The 22,500-nt window shown below is 39.4% G+C and overlaps 1 protein-coding gene across 1 annotated transcript in view; it reads left to right on the top strand.

Moving 5' to 3' along the window:
- Window positions 1-7,040, top strand: part of TMEM123 (transmembrane protein 123) — a 62,288-nt gene extending 55,248 nt beyond the window's left edge. Inside the window, exons 2-4 of the mRNA XM_017544761.2 lie at window positions 992-1,279; window positions 1,487-1,640; window positions 4,510-7,040. Coding sequence (XP_017400250.1) covers window positions 992-1,279; window positions 1,487-1,640; window positions 4,510-4,534 — 467 coding nt within the window. The 3' untranslated portion in view covers window positions 4,535-7,040. The remainder of the gene's footprint in view (window positions 1-991; window positions 1,280-1,486; window positions 1,641-4,509) is intronic.
- The last annotated feature ends 15,460 nt before the right edge of the window (window positions 7,041-22,500 follow it).

Below are 22,500 nucleotides of genomic sequence, written 5' to 3'. Positions count from 1 at the left end.
AACACCATCTCTACTAAAAATACAAAAATTAGCCTGGCTTGATGGCAGACGCCCATAATCCCAGCTACTTAGGAGACTGAGGCAGGAGCATTGCTTGGACCCAAGAGTCAGAGAAGGTTGCAGTGAGCCAAGATCATGCCACTGCACTTCAGCCTGGTGACAAAGTGAAACTAAGTCTCAAAAAAAAAAAAAAAATTTTTTTTTTTTTTTATTTTAAGGAGCATTAACAAGAGCAGTACCTATTTATTTTTGTACATCATATGCCCCCAAAAAGAAAAACCCAGTTTCAGGTATGAGCTAAGGTGTTGTTTGAGTTGTGTATTTTAAATCATCACTGATTTTTGTTTCATACAAAATTGGCTTTCGGATTTTTAGAACTTTCACAGATAGTTTTAGAACTGTCCTTCCAGCTATGGGAAATCATTATTAACCAGTATGACAACTAGCCACATTCTGTGATGGTATTTCACTTCCTAATGCATTGTGGGAAGTTGGCTTTCCTCTTAAAAACGCAATTGCACTTTCATCCTGCCAGAGGGCTTAGAAACATGCAGCTACCGATTTATTGTCCCCAAAGCCCCTAGAAGGTATAGCAGAGAACTGGAAATTTAAAAATCATTTTATATTTGTTAATTTATCCATCCATTTAAGTTATTTGTTGAAAGCTTCTTATGTGATAAACAAGTATGTTGAGATGTTCAGACAGAGTGATTAAGACATGTCCCTGTGCTGAAGGAACTCAATCTTCTGGGGTTTTTTTCTTCATATCTTCCCCCAAATTTTTAACTTTATATAAATTTAGACTTGGTTTCTGTTGAGTGTTTTAGTAATTTGAGACATTTTATTGCAGTACAGTGCAAAGTATTAATGGGCTAAGTATATTAAATGTTATATTTGTAAGATCTCTTGCTTTGTCTGTGACCATGAAAGTCTCAGTGAAAAGGACCCTAAATCATAGCTCTGGTTTAAATGTTTCTCAACATTATTGCAGAGACTCTCCAACTTGTGCCTTCTGACCATGCAAATGAAACTTCCAACAGCACTATGAAACTACCAACTACAGCTGCCTCAGTCTCCAGCAATAAGACAGTCACCACCATGAAACCCACAGCAGCAGCTAATACGACAACACCAAGGATGGTCTCAACAAATACAACTGCCACCTTCAAGTCTACACCCAAAACAACAAGTGTTTCACAGAACACATCTCAGATAGCAACATCCACGATGCCCATAGCTCACAATAGTTCAGTGACATCTGTTTCTTCATCAGTAACAAGTATGTATTAAAGTTGACCTGTTTTTCCTATGCTGCAAGTAGTTAAATGCCACATTTAGGCCATCATCTTATCTGGCAAAAACATATAGAAATTTTATATGCCTAGATTTCCCTTAAATCCTAGTTTTAGAAAATCAGCATTATAATTATAATGTTTAAAAAAAAAAAAAAAAAAAAGCATTAAAGGCTTTTTTGTTTTTGTCCTAGTTACAGCAACTATGCATTCTGAAGCAAAGAAAGGATCCAGATTTGATACTGGGAGCTTTGTTGGTGGTATTGTATTAACGCTGGGAGTTTTATCTGTTCTTTACATCGGATGCAAAATGTACTACTCAAGAAGAGGCATTCGGTATAGAACCATGTAAGTTTTGAATGGCCAGGACTTAAAAAAAAAAAAAAATTGTTTCTGCACATCTTTAATTATGATAGAACATCAGGCAAGTGTTCATTTCAGTGATGAATAATTGATAGATTTATGAGTTATATTCCCATTAACCCTTCTGGCCCAAAGTAAATTGTTTATGTACAAGCTTGTGATTATAATTATTTGCAAATGAAAATGGATGTATCTACTTACAAAAATGTATTTTACTAGTGTCAAACACACTTTGCAAGAGACCAAAGTTAACCCACCCCCAAATTTTCACTTACTCATACCACTAATCATAAGAAATACAGTTCTCAGCAGGCTTAATATGTCTGTGTCTGTTGTAGTACTAAATAGCATCCTTGGTAAAAACATGGCTTTTTCTTTCCATGACAAAGATAAACAAAAGAAATTCCTCTGACAGCCTCATTGTCCCTGATAATTTAAATGAGTGGTTAGTATAAATAATATATCACTTTATCTGTAGCAAAACTGTCTTTTTAGATGTGCATTATCAACAAGACCTAATCAACAAACAATGTTTACCCTACATGTAGCTCTATAGGTCTTATGGTTTGGGAATATATCCAAACTTTTGTTGTGCTAATAGTCCTTTCGGTTTTTGTTTTTTGAGTCTTACATGTTGTCCTAGTTCACACTGATACAACAAAGTATCATACAGCTGGGTTCCTTAAACAACGGGCATTTATTTCTCACACTTCTGGAGGCTTGGAAGTCCAAGATCAGGGTGCCAACAAGTTTCAGTTCTGCTAATGGCCTTCTTCCAGGTTGCATACCACCAACTTCCCATTGTATCCTCACATGGCAGAAAGAAACTAGCTAGTTCTCTGACCTCTACTTGTAAGGGTATTAATTCTGTTCAAGGGGGCTCCACCCTCATGACTTAACTACCCCTCCAAGGCCCCACTTCAAAATATCATCACACTGGGATTAGAGTTTCAACATATTAATTAGGGTTTCAACATACTAATATTAATTAGGATTTCAATAAACCATTCCTCCTTTTGCATATATGCAAGAGCTAATTCATTTTTAAAAATTGTTAATGTATATAAATATTATCGAACGGATGACCTTTTCCAAAATTTGCTCTGTGGGTTAACATTTGACATACATGTGTCCCACACACAGAACTCCTATATCAAAAAGTTTGGGAAATGTTCAATTGAATAAAGTAAACTAAAACAGTTTACTGTAAGACTGCTTTAAGCCTTTAAAATGCTGATTTATATTATGATTTTCCAGGAAGGAATACAGTACGAATTGTTTCCCAAATTTTTAACCAAAATACTTGTTGAATGAATAAATCCTTCCTCTTGCCCCTTTTCAAGGGGAGCTAATACTGTCTGTCTCTTGGAACTAGTATTGTGTGGAATACATTTTGGAAAATGTTGGAATAGGCCATTGGAGGGAACCTTCCAGTTTTGATACTACATACGATTCAATACGCATAAAAGCAAATCAAACTTCTTGACAAATTTGTAAGAAGTACTAAATAAGAACATGAAAAAGTTTCCCAGATTTTCAATTTATTAATATAAGCTGAAAATAAACATCACATCATAAATGAAAATGGGATCTAACAGTTAACATTACTAATACTTAAATGAAAATGATAATTTAAGAACAGATTTTATTTATTTTTTGAGATGGAGTTCCCCTTTTGTTGTCCAGGCTGGAGTGCAATGGTGCAATCTCAGCTCACTGCAACCTCCGCCTCCCAGGGGTTCAAGCGATTCTCCTGCCTCAGCCCCCCGAGTAGCTGGGATTATAGGTGCCTGCCATCATGCCCAGCTAATTTTTTATTTTTAGTAGAGATGGGGTTTTGCCGTGTTGGCCAGGCTGGTCTCAAACTCTTGACCTCAGGATGATGTGCCCACCTCGGCCTCCCAAAGTGCTGGGATTACAGCATGAGCCACCACGCCCAACCTTAAGAACAGATTTTTAAAAGTTATATTTAAATAAAATTACATTATATATATTTATCATATCAAATTCCCTTTAGCTTCCAAGATCAGATGAGATCAGACATCTTCACAGTGGTGTGGCTGTAGGCTCAAACTAATTTTAAAAGAATATCAAGGTGGTGTTTTGTCAGATTAAAGGCATATTCAGAAACATTCTTTCTTTTTTAAGATCAGTGCACAAAAGAATATATAAAGTATGACTAAAAAGAGCGCTTTGCAGTGGGCAGGTCTGGGTAAACCTACCCTTAAAGTCTGAGGAAGCTAAGAGGCCAAAGGAAAAAAGGCTGACATACCCAGTTTCTCGGAAACTTTTTTTTTCTTTGAAACCTGGTCTGGCTCTGTCACCCAGGCAGGAGTGCAGTAGTACGATCTTGGGTCACTGCAACCTCAGCCTCCTGGGCTCAAGTGATCCTCTCATCTCAGCCTGCTGAGTAGCTGGGACTACAGGCATGCAGTGCCACACCAGGCTAATTTTTAAAGTTTTTGTAGAGATGACGGTCTCACTATTTTGCGTAGGCTGGTCTTCAAACTGTTGGGCTCAAATGATCCTCCGTTCTGACCTCCTAGAGTGCTGGGATTATAAGCATGAGCCACTGTGCCCAGCTAGAAGGAAATATTTAATAGGGATTTACAAACAGAAGCCATGTCTGTGTCTCTGATGGCAGCAAGACAAGACAGTGGTTCCCCATGCCATTAACCCCCAGATCCTTAACCACTACAGTATACTGGATACTTAAGGAACTTTACACAGAACAATGACAATTTTGGTTGTGAAGCTTGAAATTGTCCTAATGTTACTTTACTAACAAATATGAACATAAGTGGTTTTGACAACAATACAAAACAAAGTAATTGTAACTTTTAATATATTACAGAGATGAACATGACGCCATCATTTAAGGAAATCACGGACCAAGGAAGGAAGACAGATGGATGTAGCCCTATCAATTAATTTTGGTTTATTAATAGTTTAAAACAATATTCTCTTCTTGAAAATAGCATACAGGCCATGCATAAAATGTACAGTGTATTACATAAATATGTAAAGATTCTTCAAGGTAACAAGGGTTTGGGTTTTGTAATAAACATCTAGCGCTTATAGAATACAATGGTTTATATTCACTTTTTAGCAATTTCATAGTAAGACAAGTCCTATCTTTTTTTTTTTTTTTTTGTGGCATTGGTTACGTATGACCAGTAATTGAAAGATGTCATCACTGAAAGACAGAATGCCATCTGGGCATACAAATCAGGAATTTGTCACAGCACTCAGGATTTTGAGTATCTTTGTAGCTCACACAAAGAACTTCAGTGCTTTTCGGAGCTGGATATATCCTAATTACTAATGCTACACAACAGAAATTATACAATCAAGTGAATCAGATCTGAAGCACAATTTAAGAAAAACATCAACATTTTTTGTGCTTTAAACTGTAGTAGTTGGTCTGGAAACAAAATATACCAAGAAAAAGAAAATTTTCAAATAAAACCCAAAATAATACCTCTGCTTAGCCCTGTTAGAGATCCATTGAAGTATTGAAGAGCATATATGTTTATTAATAACTTCTTTTGAGCTTTTAATGTTGATGTAATTTTTGTTCTCTGTGTAATTTAGGTAAACCACAGTGTTTAAACATGATAATGTTTTAAAGACTTAGTTACTATTAAATAATCCTGGCATTATAGGGAAAAACTCCTAGAAGTTAGATTATTTGCTACTGTGAGAATATTGTCACCACTGGAAGTTACTTTAGTTCATTTAATTTTTATATTTCATGAATATTTTAAGAACTGTAGAGCTGCTTTCTGGAAGTTTTTAATGGAGTGTAAACACACCTAACTTTAAGAAAAAGAACCCCTTGTATGATTTTCAAAATAACATTTAGAATTTGATAGTAGTCATAACTATAGAGTAATACTGTGTTTATTAAGCCAAGGATTGTGGGACTTCCCTAGACTACTAAACTTGCAGGACGAAAATGCTGTTTTTTTTTCATGCACTGTCAGTTTTACTCAGAGATTTGGGGAAATGACATTTTTATACTGAAACACCAACATTTTCGAATAAATTCTTAGGAAGTTTTGAGAGGAATTTTTAGACAGGACGTTTTCTGCTTCCTGATTGGGATATTTCTTCAGATCCCTCCTCTTAGTCCATGCTGAAGGAGAGGTACTTTTAGATGCATTATGTTAATGAGAGAAAAAGCACAGTACTGCAGAGACACCAGTATTACCCAATGTATTCTGGAGTGTTTTCAGTTTTATAATAAAGTTTATATTCTAGCACATAAAACTCAGGGTCAAGTTTTAGCAAGAGAGGTATGTAGTCACAGTAAATACTAAGATTGCATTTCTATCTTAGAGGGCCAAAGTAAATCACACCAGTTTCTGAAGGTCCCAAAAACAGCTCAGATGTCCTAATGAACATGTGCCTACATTTAATAGGAATGAAATAAAACTGTTGTGGTCAGCTTTTGGTTTGCAGAGAATGCTAGATAAGAATTTTGAAATGGATTGTTTCTACTTGCTGTGCATTATAACCAATAATCTGAATACAGAAAAAAATTATCCAAAATATGGATATAATTAGATGTATGTAACGTGTAGACTATGGAAGAAATTTTTTTAAAAATCCATTTAGATTAGTTTGAAAAGAAATGTAGGCTGATGGCTGAGTTGTATATGTTGCTAACTTGGCCCTGACTGGTTATGCAACCATTGCTTCATTTCTTTGCAAAATGTAGTTAAGATATACTTTATACTAATGAAGGCCTTTAAAATTTGTCCACTGCATTCCTGGTATTTCACTACTTCAAGTCAGTCAGAACTTTGTGGACCGACCTGAAGTTTCTTCTTGAATACTTGTTTCTTTAGCACTTTGAAGATAGAAAAACCACTTCTTAAGTACTAAGTCATTTTTTGGTTTCAAATAGTTCAGTTATGTCTTTTCTCTGTACATAAGTAGATAATTTGTTACTTTCAAATACCAGTACTAGGCAGGTTTTTTTGTTGTTGTTATCTATAAAAATTGAAGGAAGTGGTTATGCAAAACAATATTTTGCTTTGGACCATATTTCCTAAGCATAAACTTACCCTCCTAATTATATTTACTTAAGAAAATGCTCAATTTTGCTTGCATTCCTTGAGAATGTATTTATTTGAAGATCAAAACAATCCAGATGTATGTCTGTCTACTTGGCAGAAGCCAGTCTATAATCTTAAAATTTCCTTGAATAATCCATTAAAGGAATAATTCAAATACAGATAAACAAGAGTTGGCAGTATATTATAGTGATAATTTTGTATTTTCAGGAAAAAAACTCTTCTTTTTATTATAATGATCAGCTTTTGGTATTTCGTTGTTACCAAGATCTATTTTTAGAATAAAATTGTTCTCCATCTAAAAGTTTTAAGTGTGTGGTTTTGTTTCATTTCATTAAACTCAAGATAAATAGAAAATTCTCAAAATAAAAAGGCAGGTTGTAAGTGTGGTTGTCTGGGTAAGGAGCAGCAGCATTACCTTGAAACTTAGAAAATGCAAATTCTTGGGCGTGTTCCTGTAATCACAGCTACTTGGAAGGCTAAGGAAGGAGAATCGCTTGAACTCAGGAGATGGAGGTTGTAATGAGCTGAGATCACGCCACTGCCCTTCAGCCTGGGTGACAGAGTGAGACTCCGTCTCAAAAACAAAACTAGATATAATTTATATCTGAGAATGGATTTAAATATGAAGACAACCAAGGTAAAATGATGCCTTAAGAAAAAAAATAATTTTTGAGACTGAGTTTTGCTCTTATTGCCCAGGCTAGAGTGCAATGGCATGATCTCTGCTCACTGTAACTTCCTCCACCTGGGTTCAACTGATTCTTCTGCCCTGGCCTCCCTAGTAGCTGGGATTACAGGTGCCTACCACCACACCCAGCTAATACTTTTGTACTTCTAGTAGACATGAGGTTTCACCATGTTGGCCAGGCCAGTCTCGAACTCCTGACCTCAGGTGATCTACCTGCTTCAGTCTCCCAAAGTGCTGGGGTTACAGGTGTGAGCCACCACGCCCAGCCAAAAAAATTTTTAAGTGCCGTCCTATAGGCAAGCTCTGATGTCAGATTGCTTGGGATTAAATGCTTGCTCTACCACATACTAGCTGTATGAACTTGGGTAAGTTACTCGTCTTATCCTCCATGTCATCTGTAAAATGGGGATGGTACAGTATTTACTGCACAGGGTTATTGTATGAGGACTGTGTAAGATACTTTATGTAAAGTATTTAGGATACTGTCTTACACAAGTGCTTTTAAAAAGTCTTACTAATCCTGATAAAGCCAATTTGCTGATACCCAAGAAAAAAAAGTACCCTCTTTGGATATTTGTTCACAACTCTGCCTTCCTCCTTGCCTTGCTATGGCTTCACAGTGGGCACAGTTTACTCCCCCAACAATTTGAGGTGTGTGTGTGTGTCTTGGTTTTAGTCCATATGTATGAGAGTGGATGTAATAAACATCATGTCTGTTCTAGGGGGTAAAAATAGCCTCCTAACTTTCAGGTAATCACTTCTTTAAAAATTATGTTATACCTACCAAAAAATGCATAAATCACAAGTATATATTTTGGCAAGTGACATCACCAAAATGGTGGAGTAGGAGACACCAGTCTTCATGCCCCGTCAAAAGAAATAGACTGCTATCCACAAACCAAAATAGCCCTGAAGGGCTCAAGGGCAATTGTCTTTTAAGATACGTCTGTATGAATTAATGAACGGCAAGGTCTCTCTCTCTGTTGCCCAGGCTGGAGTGCAGTGGTGTGAAGCTCACTGCAGCCTCAAACTCCTGGTGGGAGGATCACCTGAGTCTGAGGTGATCCTCCCACCTCAGACTCCCAAGTAGCTGGGACTTAGGTGCCACCATACTTGACTAAGTTTTTGGTGGTTTTGTTTTTGTCTTTCAGTAGAAAAGGGGCCTCACTATTGCCCTGGGCTGGTCTTGAACTACTGAGCTCAAGTGATCCTCCTGCCTCAGTCTCCCAAACTGCTAGGAATACAGGCGTGAGCTATTGCACCTGGCCTCAAGGGCCCATTAAAGAATGCAACAACCTAGTGGAGAATTTAAACAGAATATGTACATAAAGAATTGCTTATGAGATCAGAATTCCTGAGACATCAGGAGATGGCTAAGAAGAAAGGCAGGGGCTATCATCAGCCATGGGACTTGCTCTGCAGAGGATACCACCTTCTTTTGCCACTAAGGTAACCAACAGCCATGGTCAGAGAAAGCTAGTTTGCAAGCCAGAGCCAAGATCTCTCTGCATGTCCACACTCCAAATACCAACTCAGCTGTCACTGACAGCCTACGCTCCAGACCCTGACTCCAAGGCTGGGCTGTGCACACCTATGCTGCAAACAGTAAAGCCACTGCCACAGTAAGGGTGTTTGCACCCTGGACCCCAGAGCCAAGGTTTCTTTTTCCTTTTCTTTTTCTTTTTTGAGACAGTTTCACTTTTGTTGCCTAGGCTGGAGTGCAATGGTACGATCTCAGCTTACCACAACCTCCGCCTCCCGGGTTCAAGCGATTCTCCTGCCTCCCGAATAGCTGGGATTATAGGCATGTGCCACTACACCTGACTAATTTTTGTATTTTTAGTAGAGACAGGGTTTCTCCATGTTAGGCTGGTCTTGAACTCCTGATCTCGGGTGATCTGCCTGCCTCAGCCTCCCGAAGTGCTGGGATTACAGGCGTAAGCCACTGCATCCGGCCTAGAGCCAAGGTTTCTCTATGTGTTTACATCCTGGAGACCAGCTCAGTCATCATCAAGGGCTAGGCCTTGCCCCAACCCTAAAGCCATTGTAGCTGTGTGCACACTTGTGCTCTTGTCCCTGCCTGTTTCACAGCTCCCATACTTCACATACCATTAGCAACTGTCAGCAGGGTGTCTGTGCCCTGGGCACCAGTGCCATTACCACCCCAGAGCTATAGTCCCCTTACACATGATGCTCTGTGGGTGTCACTCATCAGACATCAGTTCCATTGCCACCTCAAGTGGGCTTGCATGCCAGTCCCAGTGTCAAAGAAGGATCCCTACAGAAGAGTTCCATGACCCCACAGACTTGGCAGAGGGAGCTAAGGAACTACCTGGTGACCACACAGAGGTCCCTTGAACTTACATAGAACCACAAAGGCATCCATGTGCTGGACAACTTCAGCAAAGTGCGACTCTGGGCACTAACCCCCAAGACTCTCTGTCCTACCTTAAGCTATTGCAGCTGCTGCTGTCTGCCAGACCAGGCAGTAAGCAGGGTCCAGGCACTGACACTCTTATGTGCCACAAAGGCTACATCTGAGCATACCCCACGCCTGCTCATCCCTTCCAAGACTGCCTGCCTGGTCATTCCCATGGCTTGTTGGGAAAGGAAGGGATGAGTGTGGGCGAACCTGACCCCACAGTGTAGTCCACCATTCCCCATGAGCGTTTTGTTGGCAACCTGGGGGCAATCTGCTCCTCCCTATCACAGCTGGTGCTTGAGCCCAAGGGGCCAGCGGACAAGTCTGCTGGCGTGCTACTGGTTCCCCAGGACTCAAGTAGACCATCCAGGAGCATGGAGACTTGTGATCTGATCTCAAGTGGGTAGGAGCCCCCACTATCAGAACAGAGAGAAGAGGATGGTGTGGGATCATCATGCAGTGGCAGAGGAGCATGGTGGCCTTCCCTCTACAAGACTAGACCAGGAGGAAGGGTATGGCCTAATAACCATGGTTTCTGCCCCTAAGGAGTCACATGGCCTGTGGCTAGGCAATCTGAATGCAGTTGGCTTGGGACTAGCCTAACCATTCTGTCCTGCTGCTGATAGCTAGATGCTGTAGAACTGCCAGCTCAGGAGTGTGAGAGCAGGGTGGGTCCCACTGCAATGTGGTGCAGTGAAAACCCTGGACTGTTCCAATTCCCCTGAATGGTCTCTGTGGCACAGGAGAGGCACCTCCAGCCTCTCTGGAAGATATCCCCAGTGGCCTAGAAGCTGACCCTAGAACCTTGCCAGCCACCTTGGCAGTAGAGCTGGGATGGGGACCACTGGGAACCCCATGAGCTCACTCACTGCCTAGGAGCTCTGATACCTCTCCTAATTAACAAAGGCCAAGTAAAAATTTTACACCATTGCAACTACCTTGTGCCTGCAAGTGTGAGCTACTGGCTGGGAGATCAACCTCCATGACCCCCTTGGACAGTGTTTGGCCGGCTCTTGCCTGCAAGCACCACCTACTGGCCTGTAGAGTGAACTGCACAACCCAATGTAATTCTGTGGACAACAGTACACACAGCTCTGGAGAACAAGATGAACCTCCAACACCTCCAACTCCCCATCTCTGTAGGAGACAGTAAGCCTGCTCACACGCACAGTACACCACTATTACAACCTAAAAACAACCAGCATTTGAGAAAACCACTACATTAAGGCTATTGGTAAATTAATTCAGAGCTTTGGCCCCCTAAAAACAAAGAGAAGTGGACTATGCACTTACCTTGCAATGCTCTACTTCAGGAATGAAGGTGAGATAAAGACTCTCAAATAAAAGCTGCGACAGTTCATCCCCGCTAAACCTCCCTTATAAGAAATGTTAAGGAAATTCTTCAAGCTGAAATAAAAGGATGCTAATTATTAACAGGAAAACATGAATATAAAATCCATTGGTTAAAAAGTAAGTACATAGTCAACTCAGAATACTCTAATAACCATAATGGTGGTTTGCAAATCAACTTATATCATTAGTATGAAAGTTAAAAGACAAAACTTTAGGCCGGGCACGGTGGCTCACACATGTAATCCCAGCACTTTGGGAGGCCAAAGTGGGCGGATCACCCAAGGTCAGGAGTTCGAGACCAGCCTGGCCAACATGGCAAAACCCAGTCTCTATTAAAAATACAAAAATTAGCTGGGTGTGGTGGTGTGCACCTGTAATCCCAGCTACTCAGGAGGCTGAGGCAGGGAGAATGGTTTGAACCTGGGAGGTGGAGGTTGCCGTGAGCTGATATTGTGCCACTGCACCCCAGCCTGGGCAACAGAGCAAGACTATGTCTCAAAAAAAAAAAAGACACAACTTTAAAAAATAATGGCTACAATAATTTGTTAAAGGATATATGATATAAAAAGATACAAATTGTGACATCAAAAACAAAATAGGGAGCACAGAGTAAAAGTATACAGTTTTTTTAAATGCAACAAAAATTATTAGTCTGAAATATCCTGTTGTTTTATGTAAGCCTCATGGTAACCACAAACTAAAAGCCAAGAGTATATGCACAATAAGTAAACAGTAAGGAGCCAGGGGTAGTGGCTTATGCTTGTAATCCCAGCACTTTGGGAGGCTGAGGTGGGTGGATCACAACGTCAGGAGTTCAAGACCAGCCTGGCCAACATTGTGAAACCGTCTCTACTAAAAATACAAAAATTAGCCAGGCATGGTGGTGTGTACCTGTAATCCATCCCAGCTACTTGGGAGGCAGAGGCAGGAGAACTGCTTGAACCGGATGGAGGCAGAGGTTGCAGTGAGCCGAGGTCACACCACTGCACTACGGCTTGGGCTACAGAGCGAGATTCTGTCTCCAAAAAAAAAAAAAAAAAAGTAAACAGGAATACAGGAATGGAAGCATGCCACTACAGAAAATCATCTAATCACAAAGGAAGACAGCAAGAGAGGAATAAATAGACGGTCTGCTGAACAATCAAAAAACAATTAACAAAATTGCAGTAGTGAGTCCTTATTTATCAATAATTATCTTGAATGTAAGTAGGTTAAATTCTCTGATATGGTTTGTATATTTGTTCCCTCCAAATGTCATGTTGAAATGTGACCTCCATTATTGAAGGTGGGAGCCTGGTGGGAGGTGTTTGAGTCATTGAGTTGGATTTCTCATGGATGGTTTAGCATTATCCCCTTGGTGACAAGTGAGTTGTTGTTTGGAGTTCACGTGACATCAGGTTTTTACAAAGACTGTGGCACCTCCCCCCCCTCTTTCTTCCTCTCACCATGTGACATGTGACTTTACCTTCTACCATGAGTAAAAGCTTCATAAGGCCCTCACCAGAAGCTGGGCAGATACTAGCACCATGCTTCCTGTATAGCCTGCAGAACTGTGAGGCAAGTTTTTCCTTTATAAATTACCCAGTCTTAGGTATTCCTTTATAGTAACACAAAATAGAGGAACACACTATCATATAAAAAGATGCAGAACAGTGAATGGATAAAGGAAAACAAGACCCAACTACATGCTGCCTGCAAGGACACACATGGTTTAAAAAAGAAGGGATGGAAAAAAGATATTCCATGAAAATGGAAACCAAGAATGCAGAAGATGCTATAGTTTTATCAAATAGCATAGAGTTTAATTCAAAAACTGCAAAAAGAGACAAGTATATGACAAAGGGGTGAATTCTGCAAGAAGATGTAACAACTGTAAATATATATGCTCCCAACATCAGACCACCTAAATACGGTCGTACCTCAGTATCTTGAGGGACTGGTTCCCCACGGCAGATACCAAAAGAGACACATATTCAAGTCCCATAATCGGCCCTGTAGAACTCTGCAGATACAGATTTTGCATTCCATGAATACCATATTCTTTATACAGGTTTGGTTGCAGATATGAAACCTGCTAATACAGGGGGTCAACTGTATTTACTGCAAAAATCTGTATATCAGCAGACCCATGCAGTTCAAAGCCATATTCTTCAAGGGTCAGAGTAGAATATATGTAAAGAAAGAAAAAAAAAAAAAAAAACATAAAAAAAAAAAAAAAAAAAACCAAAAAAAATATGTAAAAAAAAAAAAAAAAAAAAAAAAAGCATTCCTTTCTGATCTGAAGGAAGAAATAAAGAGCAACACAGCTGAAGAGGACTTCAATACCCCACTTTCAACAATGGACTTATCATCCAGACAGAAAATCAGTAAGGATATATTAGACCTGAACTACATACATTAAACCAAACAGAGGTAAAAGACATATACAGAACATTCCATCCAACAGCAGCAGAATACAAATTCTTCTCAAGCACACACAGAATGTACTGCAGGAGAGATGATGTATTAGACCACAAAACAAGTCTTCATAAATTTGAGAGACTGGAGTGCCTTTCAAACCACAATGTCATATAGCTAGAAACCTCAAAGGAATTTTAGAAAATTCAGAAATATATGGAAATAGCCAATGGGTCAAAGAAATTAAGAGGAGATTTAAAAATTTCTTGAGACAAATGTGTAAACCCAATATACCAAAACTTACAGTATGCAGCAAAAGCAAATCCAAAAGGAAAGCTTATAGCAATAATTGCCTATGTAAAAAAAAAGAAAAATCTGCTATAAACAACCTAACCTATTACCTTAATCAACAGAGTAAAGAGACAACCTACAGAATGGGAAATAATATATGCAAACCATACATACATCTGAAGAGGGGTTGATATCCAAAAATATATAAGGATCTGAAGCAATAGTAAGAAAACAAAGATACAGGTGAAGGATCTGAATAGACATCTTTCAAAAGAGGACGTATAAATGGTCAACAAGATACGTGAAAATATGTAAATTACAAATCAGGGAAATGCAAATTAAAATAATGATACCTCACAACTGTTAAAAATGGCTATCAGCTGGGTGAGGTAGCTCACGCCTGTAATCCTAGCACTTTGGGAGGGGACGGCAGGTGGATTGCCTGAGCTCAGGAGTTCAAGACCAGCCTGGGCCACATGGTGAAACCCGTCTCTACTAAAAATACAAACACTTAGCTGGGCATAGCGGTGTGGACCTATAGTCCCAGCTACTTGAGAGGCTGAGGCAGGGAATTGCTAGAACCCGGGATGCAGAGGTTGCGGTGAGCCCAGATCGCCCCACTGCACTCCAGCCTGGGCAACAGAACAAGACTCCATCTCTAAAAAATAATAATAATAACAACAACAGCTATCTGGCCTGGTGTGGTGGCTCATGCCTGTGATCCTAGCACTTTGAGAGGCTTAGGCAGCTGGATTATATGAGCTCAGGAGTTTGAGTTCGGCTTGGGCAACATGGCAAAACCCCATCTACCAAAAAAATACAAAAAAATTAGCTAGGTGTGGTGGTGCACACCTGTAATCCCAGCTACTCAGGAGGCTGAGGCACGAGAAGTGCTTGAACCTAGGAGGGGGAGGTTGCAGTGAACCAAGATCATGCCACTACATGCCAGCCCGGGTGACAGAACAAGACTGTCTCAAAAAGAAAATGGCTATCATCAAACAGATGAAAGATACCAAATGTAGGTGAGTATGCAGGCAAAAGGGAACCCTTGTATGCTGTTGGTGAGAATGTAAATTAGTACAGGCATTATGGGAAACTTATGGTGGTTAAAGCAACTCCATCTTGGATGCTAATCCACCATGTTGACTTCTGATTATCTCCAGTTCTGGGAATGCCTGTAAGATTTCTACTTTCACATACTTTCTGTAAATCCTCCCCTTAGATCAAAACAATCTTGATGCTCTCATAAACACAAATGTACCATAAACCTTGCCCTTAGGCAAATTCCTTATGATAGATAAGCCTGGGTCTCAGGTGTAACAGTACAGGGATCCACCATCTCACAGCCACTGGAGACATGGCTTCTGTTTTTAAGTTCCTATTTTCTTTCTGAGAAACTGCATTTATCAGCTTCTTTCTTTGGCCTCACAGCTCCTCAGTTTTGGGGGGTCAGTCTGCATATACCTACTCACCATGGAACAAAACTGTACTATGGAGCCTCCTCAAAAAATTAAAAATAGAACTACCATATGATCCAGCAGTCCTTTCAGATCTTTTAGTATTTACCTAAAAGATCTGAAATCAGCATGTTGAAGAGATATCTCTACTCCCATGTTCATGAATGAATAAAGAAAATGTGGTATATATACACTATGTAACACTATCTAGCCTTAGAAAAGAATGAAACCCTGTCATTTGTGGTAACATGAATGAACCTGGAGAGCATTATGTTAAGTGAAATAAGCCAGGCACAGAAAGACAAATACTGCATGATCTCACTATAATATGTGAAATCTAAAAAAGTTGAACTCATAGAAGCAGAGTGTAATGGTGGTTCCCAGAGGCTGTGGGGATTGGGAGATGCTGGTCAAAAGTTTCAGACAGGAAGAATACATTCAAGAGGTCTATTCAATATCATGGTAACTATAGCTAATAACAGTATGTTGTATACTTGAAAACTGCTGAGAGTAGATTTTAAGTATTCTGACCACAAAAAAAAAAAATGAGGTAATGCATATGTTATTCATTTAGCCATTCCACATGGTATACATATGTCAAAACATGGTGTACATCATATATGTTTTGTCAACTTTAAAAGTTTTTTTAAAAGTACACAGAGCACAGTGAATTATCACAAAGTGAACAAACCTAATCCCCACTTAAGTCAAAAACTAGAATATTACCAGCACTCCAGAAGTACTCCTGATATTCCCAACCATTCTTCCCTCCTTATCCCCAAAGGTAACAAATGACTTTTAACACCATAGGTTGGTACTGCCCAATTTAGAACTTTATATAGCAGAATCATGCTTTTTTTCGCATATGGCTTCATTTTAATTCATTTAATTCATTAAATTATTCTTTTGCATATGGGTTCATTAAATTCATTTAATTTCATAGGAAAACTATATTTCCATTCTATGCAAGGAATCAATATATGGTATATACAATCTATATTTTCATTAAATGTTTACAGCCAAAACGGTTTTCATTATATCCTCTGAAAATGCTTCAAAGAAATGTTTGTTTTTGATCCTTGCAAGTGTTATGTATGAGAATGCAGAGAAACTGACAACTTCCAAAAAAAATGCATATTGAAACATTTGACAAATACAAACATTTTATAACGTACTCTGCTATTGTGTGATCATACGATTAGTGGGTTTGTAGTAGAGGTTAGAATCCAATTTAATAGACATCTCCGGATATAAGTAGCTGACAAGCTCACAAAAATCTTAAGAGAAAAATGAGTTGGACATCTAAGATTAAGACCTGGAAGATTTCTATAGTGAACAGAAAGAACTCAGCTTCCTGATCTTTTCCTGCAGCTATACCCATTCATCTGATATGGAAGCGGACCACGGAAGTATTGGAAAGGTAAGGGCTTGGTCCCTTTAAATGATATGGAAGTGGGGAAGGGAAGTGCTGGGTAGAGGAGGGTGCAATCCCTGGCTAGGGCTCCAACCCCGGGCATTTTTGTTTTCCCGCCCAAATGTTGCATTTCCCAAGACCATGCTGGCCTGCCACAGCCTCATACTGTGCCTATAAATACCCTGAGACCCTAGTAGGCAGAAAAAAGGCAGCTGGATGTCAAGAGGGGCACATCAGCAGAGGAACACACAAGCGCTGAACGTCGGGAGGATGTCGAGGGGAGCATGCCAGCACACCAGCAGGCCATCAACCAGCGGAATGAAACGAAGAGTTTGTCTAGGGCAGTCGGAGGAGAGCCTGGGCCGTCAAGCTGTCTGACTCCAGAGGAAAACCATTTCCCTTCTGGCTCCCCCATCTGCTGAGAGCTTTTTCCACTCAATAAAACCTTGTAGTCATTCTCCAAGCTCACTTGTGATCTACTTCTTCTGGTACACCATGGCAAGAACCCCAAAATACAAAAAGCCCTCTGTCCTTGAGATAAGGCAGGGGTCTAAATGAGCTAACCAAGCCGCCTACGGAAGGCTAAACTAAGAGAGCATCCTGTCACACATGCCCACTGGGGCTTCAGCTGTAAACATTCACCCCTAGACACTGCCGTGGGGTCAGGGCCCCACAACCTGCCCACCTGTATGCTCCCCAGAGGTTTGAGCAGTGGGACACTGAAGAAGCGATTCACACCCCCGTGACATGCCCTGTGAAGGGGACAAGGGCACTTTCCCATTTCATATCCTAACCCTCTTCCTTGTCATCTCAGGAAAAGATGGCCTTTCTGTGCAAAAATGTCTCAATATATCACTTCCCAGCTACTCGAAGACTTAGCCCCTTTCTATTAAAACATTAATCATAATCACTTTAAAAAAAATTTCTTAAGAACCAGTTGAAGTGCCACTTCTTTTATATAGAACTTTTACCACGTTTCAAGCCTGTTCTTTTCCTATTTTTCTTCTACTCCTCGTTCTCTGCTGCTAGTGCTGCTGCTTCAAAAAGTTGAGAGGAGGGCATGTATCAAAAGGTCTCTCAGGACATGTTGTTTTATCCTGTTTCTTTGCTGTGGGATCAGGAATCGAATTTCCGGCAATCTCAAGTTCTCTGCACCCAGGGGTATATAAAAGGAAAAAAATCAGCTGAGAAGGAACACTTCCTAACTCATTCTATGAGACCAGTATTACCCTGATACCAAATCTAGACAAGCATACCACAAAAAGCTACAAACCAATATCTTTTATAAATACAGATGCCAAAATCTTCAACAAAATACTTAGATGCTTTATTAATTTGGCTTCAAGTCTAATCACCTTGCCTTCCCAAACCCCTTTAATATGGAAATCCAATTCTGCCACTACATTGTTCTTTGTAAATAACACTTAAAATCATATTATCTCCTCTGCTTAAAAACCAACAGCTCTTCTTTACCTATATAGAAAGAAGTCTAGATAGCAAAGCCCATAATTTGTAGTCTTCTTAAGCTTGGTTTCCATCCTATCTTCCCTACCCTATTTCCCATTATTCACCTTCACTGGCCCTACAACTACTTTTCGCAAAAATGATTCATACATTTTTGTCTTTCTTTGTTTTTCCCTCTGCCTAGAAAATACTTCCCAGTAACTCCATTCTCCAACTTTGCATAATTTACCCTATTTAATCCTCAATAACCAATTGAGACGCTATTTCATCTAAAATTATTTGAAAAAAAATCCCCATGGCACTTTATCTGAACCTTTCCTATGGCACTTACTTTACTGAGGCGTGGAGATATTTGGATTAAAATATCTCCACATCTCAGTAAAATAAGAGTCATATGTTTTAATTCATAGGACAACTCCCTGTTCTCTAGCAATGCTTGTTCTTTTGCACCTCTGTGCCTTCACATGTGTCAACTAATCTCTAGACCTGATCCCATTTTTTCACCTGTGTGTGTGTAAAATATTCTCCAATTATCCTGAATTGTGCTATACTACAAATTACTCTAGCAACCAAAGTAGCATCAAAATGGGTAAGTTTCCTCAAGAAGTAATGAATTCTGTCTGAAACAGATTATACATGTACTAGTCAGAAATGCTATAAAGAGATTTTATATATCAAATAGGACAGGGAAAATCTCTTAGTTTCCATGTAGCTTTGAAGCTGAAATTATGACTTCTATTTTTATAGAAAAATAATTGGGCACTTATTTACTGACATAGAAAGCTAAAGATCTTCAAGACCTACTACTGAGTGAAAAAGTAACCTTAAGAACATTCCTATAACCACATGTATTTGGCATGTGTGTATATACATACCTCCATACACTGAATACATATGAAATTTGACAGTGATTACCAGGGAGGGGACTGAAAGTAGCAGTGGGGGTAATTAAAGGAAACTCAAACATTTTACTTTATATACTAATTTTGTTTGAAACTTTTACAACAAACATATATTCTAGAGTATTTACCTGGCCTGAAAACAAAACAAACAAAAACTGAGTGGAACACAATGCTATAACTCAGTCTATCCAGGTCTGATATGAAACAGGATGCTTGCTACTTGGGAATCAGACCTATGACACTGTCTTTAGCATAGCCCACTAATGAAGAACACAGACACCATGTGCAGCTCTACATTAGACCCCACTACAGCCCTGTGAGGAAGAAAGAGGGCAGAAATTCATCCTCATAGAAAAGCTGAGGATCAGAAAGAGTTGTAAAGGGCTTGCCAAAAGCCTCATTAAATGGTAGAACTAGGCTTAGAGGCAAGGTCTTTGGATTTGAAATTCAGGGCTCTTTACCTATTATCCTTTATTATCAGAGCTGCTAAGGCTTAAAAGCTCCAAGAACTCACTGGTTAAAGCCTATCTGGACACCATACCAGAAAGATAACAGGACCTAGCACAATGATCAATTATTACCATAGTCTTTGTATTTCTACTAAGCTATCTAAACCTTCCCCTGAATAATCACACACATTCCAACAGACCAAGTAGGCAAAAGAATCTATTATGGACTTGTGGGGCTCAATAAATAACATCTTTTACCCAAGTTTAGAACCAATAAAAGGTAAAAGGAGTCATCACGTAACAATGAAAACCTCTTCATCATCGATAAAAGATCTGGAGGACAACGCTTACGTGCAGATTTCCTAATATGAATGCTAGAAGGAAACAAACTTTACCAGTCACTGGCAATACTGAAAAACTAAGAAAGGCCCCTGTGATGCCAACATCACAGAAGGATGGAGTATACTCTCTTCAGACAAGCTGGCACCCCAAGAGAAAGAAAAAAGATGGGATTGATTTCTCTTCCAAAAGTATCAAGATGATAAGTGCAGGGGCAAAAAGAGTTCCTTCTATGTCGAAGAAAATCTCAAGAAATAAGACTAAATGTTCTCCCTCAATACAATTCTTCTTAGATTCATTTTTTTTAAAAAATGAGGCTAACGGTTTTACCATACACCAGTGGTTCTTAAAGGCTGGTCCACTGACTGCAATTGTGTCTACACCAATCATTACAAGTGTTGGCACAGTGAAAATAGCAAACAGCATCTTCTATGCTTTGGGGTTTTTTTTTAAACAGAGTCTCACTGTGTCACCCAGGCTGGAGTGCAGCGGTGCAATCTTGGCTCACTGCAACCTCCACCTCCCACGTTCAAACAATTATCCTGCCTCAGCCTCTCGAGTAGCTGAGATGATAGGCACCCACCACTATGCCCTAGAGTTAATTTTTGTATTTTTAGAAGAGACAGGGTTTCACCATGTTGGCCAGGTCTTAAACTCCTGATCTCACGTGATTGGCCTGCCTCAGCCTCCCAAAGTGCTGGGATTACAGGCATGAACCACCACACCAAGCCAGCATCTTAGTTTTACTTTTAATTTTTTTCAGAGCCCCCAAAGGGTTGAAAGAACTGCTACTATGTACTGATAGCGTATTTTTGTTTTTTGTTTTTTACATATAGTAGGAGATACGCATTGAAATGCTATACCTCTATAAAAAATTTAGGTGTGTCTTCAAAGCTGACAATCAGTTGTCCTTTGACTTACGGAATGGCAGTCAACAAGCAATAAATCTCTCAGATTGCTAGTGTTGACAAGAGTAAACTCTATTCAGCTCTGGCACTTAAGCTCTTTTAAAAGAAAATGTGGGAAACAAATGAGAAGCCTAACTAATAATCATATGATTTCTACCCATGTAGGTTAAGACAGTGAAGAAAGTGACCCTTTCTTCAAGTAGAAAAGTAAGTAGAAAACTGAAGTACAGGCTAGGCACAGTGGCTCACATGTATAATCCCAGCATTTTGAGAGGCCAAGATGGGTGGATCACCTGAGGCCAGGGGTTCAAGACCAACCTGGCCAACATGGTGAAACACCATCTCTACTAAAAATACAAAAATTAGCCAGGCATGGTAGTGGGCACCTATAATCCCAGCTACTCAGGAGGCTGAGGCAGGAGAATCACTTGAACCTTGGAGGCAGAGGTTGTAGTGAAGCAAGATCGTACCATTGCACTCCAGCCTAGGCAACAAGAGCAAGACTCCATCTCAAAACAAAACAAAACAAAACCTGAAGTACGGTTTAGCAAGAGATTTTTTAAAAATGTAAATGTTATAGAGCCACTTCCACCTGAGCTGTTTACAATTCACACTCTACCACTTGTTATCTCTAGCAATTTACATAGTTTCACTGGACCTCAATTTCCACATTTGTATTGTAAAAAAGAGGTATCATGTTTCCTAGGGTTTTGAGGATTATGGAAGGCAATAAATAAACCTAACAAAGCATCTGACATTCTTCTGTCTACTCAACATAAGGAGCACCTACTAGGACACTGATTATTATTATTAAGAGGGCAAAAAAGAGACTAAAACCCTAATCTCAAATCCAGGTCCATGTGAGAATTTGGCAAGCAGACAAAGTATAAATTACATTGTGTTTAGTTATATTTTTTGCATTATTTTTACTATGAAAAACACACAAGTCCTTAAAACTGACTAGCTGAATAAAACCAAGTAAGACAACTCTTTTATAAATAGAAGGCAAATCATAAGTTATTATAGTTATACTAGATGGCAGCCCATGTAATTTAAAAAAAGATCAATATAGCTTATTAGGACAGTTTGTTCAAAAAACACAAGATAAGGAGTCAGGCAGATCTGTGTTCAAATCTTACTTTGCAAATTGCTGAAAGGATCAAAGCCAATGTGCTTTAAAGTATCTATTAATGGCAGCCTGTGTTACTTTGTTAGGGCTGCCATAACGAAGTACCAATGGCTGGGTTGTTTAAACAACAGAAATTTATTTTCTTACAGTTCTGGAAGCTAGAAGTCCAAGATCAAGGTGTTGGCAGGTTTGGTTTCTTCTGAGGCCTGTTTCTCAGGTATCTTCACATAGTCACCCTCTGTCCATCTGTATCCTAATCTCTTCTTAGAAAACCAATTATGTTGATTAACAGTCAACTATATAATAACATTTTACCTTAACTGCCTCTTTAAAGCCCCTATTTCCAAATACAGGTACATTCTGAGGTACTGAGGACTTCAACATATAAATTTTGGGGGAATACCACTGAACCTATAGCACATCTCAATTGTTTAAAGCGTTTAGCACACACAGGGGATCCTCAATAGAGCAGCTATTATAAGCAAAATAAAAAGAAAAAAAGAGAAGAGTTTTTAAAAAGATTTAATAGTATCCTGTGACAAGGGGGT

Source organism: Cebus imitator, unplaced genomic scaffold (assembly GCF_001604975.1).
Source record: "Cebus imitator isolate Cc_AM_T3 unplaced genomic scaffold, Cebus_imitator-1.0 Scaffold171, whole genome shotgun sequence".
In the NCBI taxonomy this organism is placed as follows: Eukaryota; Metazoa; Chordata; class Mammalia; order Primates; family Cebidae; genus Cebus; species Cebus imitator.
The sequence above is the reverse complement of the archived record's forward strand: the minus strand, read 5'-3'. Positions and strand labels throughout refer to the sequence as shown.